At 50.3% G+C, this 10,778-nt stretch overlaps 1 protein-coding gene across 4 annotated transcripts in view; it reads right to left on the bottom strand.

Annotated features, from left to right (window-relative positions):
* Iqsec1 (IQ motif and Sec7 domain ArfGEF 1) overlaps nucleotides 1-9,280 on the bottom strand; it is a 325,272-nt gene extending 315,992 nt beyond the window's left edge. For 2 of the 4 annotated variants that reach the window (XM_041640168.1, XM_041640160.1), the window contains exon 1: nucleotides 8,566-9,280. In XM_041640168.1, coding sequence (XP_041496102.1) covers nucleotides 8,566-8,825 — 260 coding nt within the window. In that variant the 5' untranslated portion in view covers nucleotides 8,826-9,280. The remainder of the gene's footprint in view (nucleotides 1-8,565) is intronic. The other 2 variants (XM_041640205.1, XM_041640214.1) reach the window with 2 other exon arrangements.
* Between the last annotated feature and the right edge of the window lie 1,498 nt (nucleotides 9,281-10,778).

The following is a 10,778-nucleotide window of genomic DNA, read 5'->3' on the forward strand; positions in this document are numbered from 1 at the left end:
CTGTTCACACATGCTTGCCAGCTGGGTACTGCCACTGAGGTTGTTTTGCCATGATGGGATAGGAGATCTTGGAAGCAAAATTTTTTTCTGCAAGGTGACCCAAGTAGCACCAAGACACTAAATCTGATGCTCAAATTTAAAGTGACTGCTGTCTCTGGGTAAATGACAAAGCTGGAGTTATTGCTAGCTCCTTAAGTCAAAGGTCTGGGTGACTGAACTGTAGCACACCTAGAAGGGCCTCAGATGTTTCACACTGTAATGAATACACCTATGGGCAGCTCCAGAGCTACATTGTGCAGTGAGGCATACTGACCAGGTGGGCAGGCAGACCTGGGTACATATCCTGCATCTGTCAGGACGGTGGGGAAACTGCTAAAAAGTCTGAGATTTCGTATCTATGAAATGGAACGATAAAGCCCATGCCTGTCAAGAGGTTCCAGTGTCGATGCAGACAAAGAAAGAATCTGGAGCAACGGACAGAGCTCAGTTTGAAGAGACACCACCTAGCTTGTACAGAGGCATGACTTTGACCCACAGCACCGTACACCTGTAGTCTCAGCACTCAGGATGTGAAGGTAAGACAATCAGAAGTTCACGGTCATCCTTGGCTACATCGCAAATTAAAAATCAGCCGAGCATACATAAGACCCTGCTGCAAGAAAGAAAGGGAGGGAGGAAGGAAGGAAGGAAGAAATAAGAAAATGAAAAGAAAAAGAAAAAGGTATACAGTACCCAATATACAGAACCTAAAGAGCTTAATTAACTTAATAACATTAACATTAACTGCTGTAATTTGATGCATTCTAAGGTCAGAAAGCAAGACTTTCTCTCTTTTCTTTTATTTTCCTTTTTAAGAGTTGTTTTAAAAAAAATGCCAGGTGGAGTGATGTATATCTTTAGTTCCAGCACTCGGGAGGAAGAGACAGGCAGATCTCTGTGAGTTCAAGGCCAGGCTGTTCTACAAAGTGAGTACCAGGATAGCCAGGACTGTTATACAGAGAAACCCTGTTTCAAAGCCCCCACCCCAAAGAGTAGTTTCTTTTATTTTGTATGCATGAGTGTTTTGCCTGCATGTATGCATGTACATACATGCATGACTGATGCCCTCGGAGGTTAGAGAAGGGTGAAACTGGAGTTGCAGATGTTTGTGAACCACCATGTAGGTGTTGGGGACTGAACCCAAGTCCTCTGCAAGAGTAACAAGTGTTCTTAACTGCTAAACTGTCTCTACAACCTTTCTCTCCTATTTCTCTGTAGCTTTGGCCTCTCCCTGGTAGGAAAGACAGATGTTTCTAAATCAAGATATAGAAAAGGTACAACTTGGAAAGGGTTAACCTAGTTTTGTTCCCTAACCCCTGCCAGTCTGACATCTCGGTCCTGAACAAGATAACTTTGTCAGACTCATCTGTGGCTCAGGATAACTTTGTCAGGCATCTGTGCCTGTCTGGCCTCTTCTGCCCAGTTGTCCCCATTCATAGACATTCCAGTCACTCAGGGCACTTGTGATACAAGTGTGGTTCTGTCTCACCTACTTGACGGTCTCCTTTCTTGCTCCTAAAGCCCTAACTCAAGTAACACCTCCTGCATGAAGCCTGTTGGTGCCCAAAGACAACATTTACTTCACATACTCTAGGCCTGCACACTGCTTGGCCCCATTTCCTACTCCAAGCTCTATCCCTGGTCATGTTTCCAAATGAAGGAAGTGAGGAAGTTGCCCTAACAGAGGACAAGAATCCTGCCTACCTGTGTGGCCCAGGAACAGGGTGAATAGAGGAAGTGGCAATCACATGTCTGTTTCACTGATCCCCATCCCTGGGACACAGTAGGCACTCCATAAATGTTCCCTCCCCATCCATGTTCTTCCAAGCACCCTCAAGGGTACAGAGGTATGCAATAAAGCAAATATTGAAAAACTTTAATTGCAGAACCTGGAGGGAAGGAACGAGAAGTGGTGTTCTGCTCTGCATGATTCTTCCTACTTTTCTGTATGTTTGAAAATGCTGGGTCTAAACAATCCTTAAAAGCAATTTCAATGCCCTAGCTAACCCTGTTCCAAAGCTACCATCTACTGAGCCCTCGGTGACAAACACCACAGGCAGTGCATAAGTCTGATCTCCTTCTACAGAAATGGTTAACTCTCATTTGTACTGGTACTGACTTAGAGAGGCTGGGACTTACCAAGTTTGAGCCACTAGAAGATAGATACAGGAGGAGCACATCTTCTAACCCACTGCTAGAGGATAGCTAACTGTCCAGGGACTAGTAATGAGAAACCCTTAAAGATTCTCCAGAGAAAGCCTAGGACAGTTAGGGTCACAGGGGGTATTGCAACAACAAAGCTGCCATGCTTTATTGATAAAAACAGAGGTCTTTTCCATATGTAATACTGGCCAGTGCACTCTACATAATTCTACATTATCAGATCCGATAGAACATCCCCATTGTCTCAGTGTGTGGGTGCACCCCTCGCGGTCCTGAGTTCCTTGCTCGTGCTCTCTCTCCTTCTGCTCCTGATTTGGACCTTGAGATTTCAGTCCGGTGCTCCAATGTGGGTCTCTGTCTGTCTCTGGCCTGGGTCTGAAAAAGCATGGGATAAAACCAGACTTGCTGAACATAGTGGACAATGAGGACTACTGAGAACTCAAGAACAATGGCAATGGGTTTTTGATCCTACTGTACGTACTGGCTTTGGGGGAGCCTAGGCAGTTTGGATGCTCACCTTACTAGACCTGGAGGGAGGTGGTTGGTGCTTGGACTTCCCACAGGGCAGGGAACCCTGATTGCTCTTCGGGCTCATGAGGGAGGGGGACTTGATCAGGGGAGGGGGAGGGAAATGGGAGGCGGTGGCAGGGAGGAGGCAGAAATCTTTAATAAATAAATTATAAAAAAATAAAATAAAACAAAAAAAGTAAAAAAAAAAAACTATGACACACATATGGAAGTCAGAGAACAATTATAGGAACTTGTTCTCTCTTTCCAGCAAGAGGGTCCCTGGGAATAGAAGTCAGGTCATCAGGCCAGGCAGCATGTGCCTGATGAGTCATCTCTCTAGCCCCAACATCCTTACTGAGGGCTGAAAAATTATAGCAAAATAGAAATGGGGAACCAGTGTTATATACATGTCAAGTTGTTGCTGGGTAGACATGAGCAGTGCTGGTGTGCTTTAGTATGACAAACTGTGCACAGCAACTCTGGCCAGCTCACCTAAAAAGCCTGAAAGAAAGGGATTCCTGTCATAAAGAATTGGGAACAATGTATAACATGATTGTACAATGTACACATTTATCAGATGCTCACGTGGTGCCTCAGTCATAGGTACAGAAATTTTGTTTTCATGTTGATTAAAGATAAACTCAATTAAAACATAAAGTTAATTGCATCAAAAAAAATAAATTATCAGATCCACAGAGAAGACCTGCTACCCAGGAATTCTATCTGTGTCACTCAGTCCCACTTAGCCTGCAGTTGGGGAGGAGATCTGGGCTGCAGCCTGACCTGTGTCTATACTGGGTCAGGGCCAGTAAGCAGGAAACTCACTGAACTCAGATGATCTCAAGACCACATCAGTAGATCTTACCCCATTTCAGATAGGACAGTTTCACCTTTTTGGATTCCAGTGCTTTTCAAACTCTCAGGTTGTCTATGTTTGTTTCTCTGGTGGCTCAGTGGTAATTATTCCAGTTGACACTCTGACAAGCACAAAACAGTGTACTTCCCAAGTTAAGTCGAGTGTTGCTCTTCCATTAAAAAAATAAAATAGCACAATCAGCTGTCAAAACAACATCATAGACAAAACAACTGACAAATAGCCATCCTGATAACAAAACATATGGATGTCCCCAAATGCCTGACTTCTGTGGCCAAGTGCTCACACTTTCCTCCCCATGGCAAAGCCCAGGGATTTGAGGTCTCTGCAGGCACAGTGGCCTGTATCCAGTATGAACACTCACGTCGAAAACACCAACATCTCCTGACTGAGTTTCACACCCTGCACAGCTCACTGTTTTCATCAGCTCCAGCAAGATAAAGAAGCATTCCCTGATTTATTTTCTAGGTTGTTAAATAATAATTTGCTTAGCTTGTTAGACGACTGGGAGAGAGCTTCAGAGAAACACTCCCTCGTCTTGCTGCGGACTCTACCATCTGCAGGAAAAATAAGAATGGCTCACCCTGCTCCCTTACAGTTTAATACATTTTGTCCAACTAGGACAAGTGTCCTAAAGTGTGGTGCAGCTTGTTCCTGACAGGGACATCTTCCCAGCACTGGATACAGGCTTTATCTCAGCTGGGAGAACAAGAATATTATTTAATAGAAACATAAGCACAGTGTCTCCTGCCACCAGTTTCTTAGGCACAGTCACAGAAGAGGAGAAAAAGGCTCTCCCAGCCTCTCCCAGGCTCCTAGTCTTTACTCAAAGGGAGAAAGGAATCTGCACATAAGAGCACTCTGCTCCAGGGCCCCTAGACCCCAGCTTTGGTACTATTTCACTTTGAGGAATAACATAACTCAAAGTCTCCTTGCCAGGACCATCCTAAGTAGGGCTGTGTCATCTGCCTGCTGCCAATTAGGACAATCCAGCTTTCCTTTGCCACCCCCTCTTCCATGGCCACCCTTGAGCATGCCCCTGAAATGAAGCACCATCATCATGGTTAATGTCACCACAAGCCCAGGAAGAGCACATTGTTTGGTAAGTCAACAGACACTGAATGCCACTGAAAACCTCCCCCAGAGTGAGTCACCAATTCAGAGCTTCAGAAACCGTCCTCTCGGAGTGATGTGTGATGTGACAGCCCTTGAGGGCCGGAGATGAGAAGGTGGAAGAGGCAGCTCCACTGGGTCTCTCCCCAGCCACTTAAGGCTGATGTTGCCTTCTGTCAAGAAAATTCAGAGGATCAAAAGCTAAAACGGGGTCACCTTCTTCCATCCTTGCCCCTTTATACAACCACCACCAAAAACTCTGCCTTGGTGACTGAGATTCCAAAGGGCAGAAGGAATCTACCCATGCTGGGCTCCCTCAAGCAATAGCCAGGAGCCAAAAAGAATCCTGAAAGCTGGTCTTACCATTCCAGTCTGAAAGGCAGGCAGTAGGTGAGCAAGATCAGGACTCAGACAGTGTGAGATCCAACACTGGCTTACAACAAGATGGTAGAGCTTAGATGAGGCATGTGATCACTCAGAGCCTAGGTCTCACAACAGTACCATGGGGCATGATGACGCATGAGGTGTGAGCACGCAGTAAAGCCTTAGGGAATATCGCCATGTGCTCCTAAACTTGGTTCAGTACATTCATCAGTACCTGCTACATGATGGTTCCAATCAACCTTTTCTTCCCAGTCCCTCACCCATTCGAACGATATAGTCTGAACACCCACTAGGTACCCGAACTCTAGTGAGGGAATTGTGGCTCTAGACATGAATCATTAGAATATAGCTGACTGAACATTGCATATGAGTTCTGATGCCGGGGGAAAATCAACATCAATAACAACAGAAACAACTCGCAGGCTAGCAAAGGCACCATGAATGAATGACTGGATTTCTTCCCTGTTTTAATCTTCTCCTCTACTGCTGGGAATCAGTGATGGTCTAGTGGTCAAGAAACAAGAAAACTCTCTGAGAAAGAACTTAAGGGTTCCTGGGATTGAAAGCTTCTAGAATGTCTAGGCATCTTGGATCTGGTGAGGTGATTATCAAGCTCACTCTTATCTCAAGGTAAGCAATGGACCACTGAAGCTATCTATGCAGTGAGCAGGGAGCTTCTAACAAATGCTCTAGTGGCTAGCAACTACTTAAAAAGGGTCAGTCAGTTCCTGCTCAGCCAGTATGCTTAGCAGACCCTCTTTTTGTTTTTTTGTTTTTTCGAGATAGAGTTTCTCTATAGCTTTGGAGCCCTTGTAGACCAGGCTGGCCTCGAACTCACAGAGATCCGCCTGCCTCTGCCTCCTGAGTGCTGGGATTAAAGGCGTGCACCACCGCCGCCTGGCTCAGACCCTGTCTTATGAGGGTCACTCTATGCAGACAGGGAAGTCTGGGAATGGCATCACCAATGCCCAAAGATAGGGAGTAATAGAGCCCAGTTCCCCAATTCCATTTCTCCAAAACTGTCATCTTGTACTGCTCTGTCACCTCTGGGAACTCAAGCTCAATAACGATTGTCAGCTTCAGCAATCCTTCCCCACAGTTCCACATTCCCCATTTGATCTCCTGTACCTAGCCTTTAAGTTTTTTCCTCCTGCCTGGGATCAGCTGATCCAAAGAAATGAGAAACTTGCAGACATGGGAAGAATGTAGACTGCATGAAGTACCTACAGGGCGCCCATTTCCTCTCCCTGTTACCTTAGGGAAAAACAATGGAAGGCAGTTAGGCTGATTCCTGCTTTGTGTGCATTTAAGAAAAGCTGAGGTGGAGAACGGTGGTGTGACCTGTCCCACAGTCACCAGCTGGGATGTGCAGAGCTGAGCCTTAGTCCCAAGTTCATCTACCCACATTATTTTCTTTATGCAGCATTACTTCTCTCCTTTCCTGTGGTTCTTCCCATATCTCTCAATACTATCTCTCATGGTTCTGCATACAACAGGTACTTAATAAAAGCTCTGGGGGGGGCATTAGTCATCCCACACTCCTTCACATCCATCATCTTATTCATAGAAATCCTGATACGGGTCCTAAGCACACAACAGTTGAACTAGAGGATATGGGGTATCCTGCCAGAAGAGGAAAGAATTGGCATTCCTTTCCCCAAAAGGCTAAGAAAGGAGTTTCAGGCAAACAACAGGGCTAGAATGCTGTCTTGAAGGGAACCTCGTGTTCCTTTTCCTATCCCATTCCTCAGACATTCACTCATTATCATGGGGTCTACATGCCAGCAACATACAATGTCCCAGAGCTTGTGAGAGAAGTAGGTCCCAGAGCTTGTAAGAGAAGTAGATTCTCCAGCCTGCCCAAGACTTGCTGGGTCGGAGAACCTACAATCACCAAAGAAGTCCAGGCTCTTAGTGTGCATATTCAAGTTTGCAAGCTGCCTTGGACCTAGAACAGAGAGCAAGAACTGTGCTGCCTATTGCTTTCCTTAAAAGTGACACTACACTTTATTGAGGTGACACAGGTTTTGTCCGAGCCTCTAGTAGGGGAAACGCCAGATAGTCTCAAGCTGGAAGCTTCTGAAATAAAATTTCAGCATTTGCATCCCTTGACTTCCTCAGCCAAGACCACCATCTGGATTGAAAATGGAGATTTCCCAAGGCAAGGAAAGAAACCTCTGCCCCTCTGAGTTCTCCTGTCTACATACTCCACTTGGTCAGTAGAGGTGACTTTGAAGGAAAAGAAGGAAAATATCTTCCGGGATAGTGTTGTGAGGCATCAGTCGGTCAAAGTGTGTCACTGTTCCCTATCAAAACAGGAATGTGTGTCCCTGCCCTGGTGCCATCTCCCTATGCTGTGAGGGACTTCATTTCGGCAGCCCAGACTTAGCTCTCCATCCTTGCATCTAACATGAGCTGACCCACAGCTTCAGTGAAAGGGACTACTGGAAAGCCTCAGAGCTAAGAGCTCCCTCCCTCTCTGTGCTCTGGAGTGGCAAGAAGGCTCTGTGTCAGTGACACCGATCAGGAGCTAGTCACAAATCCCCTACCTCCCAGATGAACTGAAAGAAGAAGTGGGTATAACATCTCAATCTGCCCCCTAAGGAGCCACAGAATCCAGCCACACTCTGCCTCTTCGGACCCCACTCACCCCACATACAACTCTCTTCCTTCAAAGAGTGGACCAACCCTTCCATAAATGCCTAAACTAGTGCTCCAAGCAGACTGTAGCAGGCCTTCTGTCCCATGTCCATAGCAGGACACAGTCCGACCTGGGGTAGAGGAAACGCCGCCGTTCCAGTGCCTGGATTCTCACTCCAGCGAATTAGAGTCCCTATCTGGGGCCAGCAGAACTCCCTGCTCCAGCACTGCATGCCCTAAGCCTCTCAGGTCGCTTGTTCTAGAACTACTGACCACATAGCACTTTTTCTAGTCGACCCCTGACAGTTCCAAAGGCTGCCGCAGAAGGGGTGGGCAGGGAGCTCACCGCAACCGCGGCAAGCCCACCCCCAACGTCACCTAAGCCCCTAGCCTGGAACCCGAGCCACGCCCAGATGGGCACCGAAGATTGCCAGCAGGGCTTCGGCACCAGCACCCAGAGGCAGCGAAGCTGCTGCAGGCTGGAACTCCTGGGACGTCAGGGGCCGGGGTGGCGGGGTTGTGCCTCCTCGGCGGCTCCTTAATCCTCGGTCCGAAATAGCCAGGGTAATCTCGGGTCGAGGCGGGGGAATTAGTGTCTTGGGGGAGGAGGACGAGCCCCAAAGCTGGACGGCGCAGGGTTTGTGTGAAGAGCACTAAGCAAGAGTGGCCCAGGCGGCCCCGAGCGGGCGGGCGCTGCACGCGACAGCCGCGCGGCGAGGCCAGGCCGGGTGGCAGCTCCGGGAGGTCCCGGGTGCGCCGGGCTCCGGCCGAGGGACTCACTCCACGGCCCCCTGAGAAGTTCGCGCGCCCCCGGAATGCCTGCTCCGCCGCTCGGCACTTACTTGTCGCGGCGACAGCCGAGCTCGGGGATGGCGCCGAGCGGCGAAGGGCCCGGGTCCGGGCGCCGAGCGCACGCGGCCAGGTGTCGCCGGTGCCGCTCCAGCAGGCCGGCGTTCTCACGGCTCAGCCGCGCCACTTGGCGCTCCAGCTCCTCGATGCGCCGCCGCCGTTGCGCCAGCAGCTCCTGCTGCGCCGCGACGATCCGGGTCAGCTCCTGCAGGTACTCGGCCGCCGTGCCCGGGGGCTCGGCGGCGCTCGCCATGGTCCCCGCGGCGGATGGCCGCGCCTCAGGCGAGCGGGCAACGGGGCGGCGGCGGCGCAGCCATGGCTGCGCGGTGGGGACGGAGGCGCGGCACGGCGCGGCGCGGCAGCGGGGCTCGGCCCGGGGGGCGCGGCAGCGCGGGGCTGGCGCGGCTCCGCCTCGGCTCCCGCCTCCGCCGGCGGACGCCCTGTGCCTCGGCACCTCCCGCTCCCCCGCGCCGCCGCCACCCCGCTGCCCGCTGCCCCACCGACGCGCAGGGGTCGGCAGGGCGCGGAGCTGCGGCCGCCACGGGCAGGCGAGGAGTTTGCAAAGTGCCGGCTGCGACGCGAGAGGGAGCGGGAGCCTGGAGCTCGTAGAGGAAGGAGGCGCCTGTGAGGGAGGGCGCCGCCTGCCGGGCCCGCCTCTCCACCCCGCGTGCCTTGTTCTTCAGCGCCCCAGCAACTCAGGGCCACGGCTCCGAAGCCCCTCGTCCTCGTCCCGGTCCCGCCCCCTAAATCCTTTAGTCCCGCCCCTCCATCCTCTGGTCCCTCCGCCGGGTTTCCTCTGCCGCGGCCCTTAGTCTCAGCTCCGTCCAGTAAGTCCCTCAGCCTCGCCCCTCAGCTCTTCAGCCCCGCCCCCAGGTGTTTCTCCCCATAAACCCCGCCCCCGTGTCCCTTAGCTCCGCCCTCTCGGCACCGCATCTTCTCATTCTCGGTCCACACTTCTTCAATCCTTGGCCCTTCAGCTCCGCCCCCTAAGCAGCTCAGTCCCGCCCCCTCAGCTCCGGGTACCGCCCCTCTAGACAGCCGCCTGAGCTGTCGAAGACTAAGCACCACCCCGTCGAGGCTCAACCTCACCCCTTTCGGCGCCTCAACCCTTCACCCTCAGCAAGTCAGCATCCCCCCTCCCTCAATACTGCCCCCTTATAGCCTCAGCCTCTTCTCCTCAGCGCCCCCCACCCTTAGCCCCTCTCCTCAGTCCTCCAGCTTCTCCTCAGCCTTTTCCCTCAGTTCCTCTGTGGGACGCCCCTCCTCTAGCCTCAGTTCCATAGCCCCAGGTACCTTAGCTCTTCAAGCATTTCAGCCCGCCTCTCAGCGAATCAGGCTGGTTTCTTTTTCAGAGCTTCTCAAATCTGTGTCTTCCAGTGTGCTTGAGCACCTTGGCCCCAAACTCCTTAGCCCTCCAGATCCTCCATTCCCCTTAACCTTAGACCCTCAGCTCTTCAGCCCAGAGACCCCCCAACCCCGCACTTCCTGTCGACTCTTGTCAGCCACTTTGAAATGTGTAAAGGTTAATTAAAAGAAACAAGGAAAACTGTATCTTCATGGTACTGACCCATGATTTTAGGTCGTGTGAACAGAAAAACAAGTTAGCTCATGAGACATTTGGCATATTTTAAAGCCTAAGTCTGCTAAAACACAAGATTTGTTTTGTGGCAGTAGACACTAGGCTCACAAACTGCCCCTTCACAAACTGCAGTCAAAAGGTAGCCAGAGGGCTAGGGATATTGCTCAGTGGTTAAAAGAACTGAATGCTCTTCCAGAGAACCCGGCTTCCATTCCCAACACCCACATGGCAGCTCACAACTGTCTGTAACTCTAGTTCCAGGGAATCTGACACACATACATGAAGGCAAAACACAAGCACATAAAATAAAATAAAATAATAAAATGGTAGCCAGAAGGCACTGAGACCCTACGGCAATTTGTCTTGCCTCTGAGTCTCTTTCCTCAGCCATAATGCTTGATTGTTCATAATTTTCATAGCCCAGATTTCGTTGAACTGTCTTGTCTTCTTGGTTTTAAGGGCAATTGCCACTGTTTCCTGTTTTCCAGCAAATGTTTTTAAGGCTATTAAATTGCCTCTGGGTAAAGCCTTAACTGCATCTCCAAAGTTTCTCAAACATTCTTACCTGCATTTTGAGGACATGGCTTTTGTTAAGGCTGACATTACACTGTCATAACAATGGCTTCA

This window comes from Microtus oregoni, unplaced genomic scaffold (assembly GCF_018167655.1).
Source record: "Microtus oregoni isolate MIOR12 unplaced genomic scaffold, Mior012 000002F_ref0000024, whole genome shotgun sequence".
Classification (NCBI taxonomy): Eukaryota; Metazoa; Chordata; class Mammalia; order Rodentia; family Cricetidae; genus Microtus; species Microtus oregoni.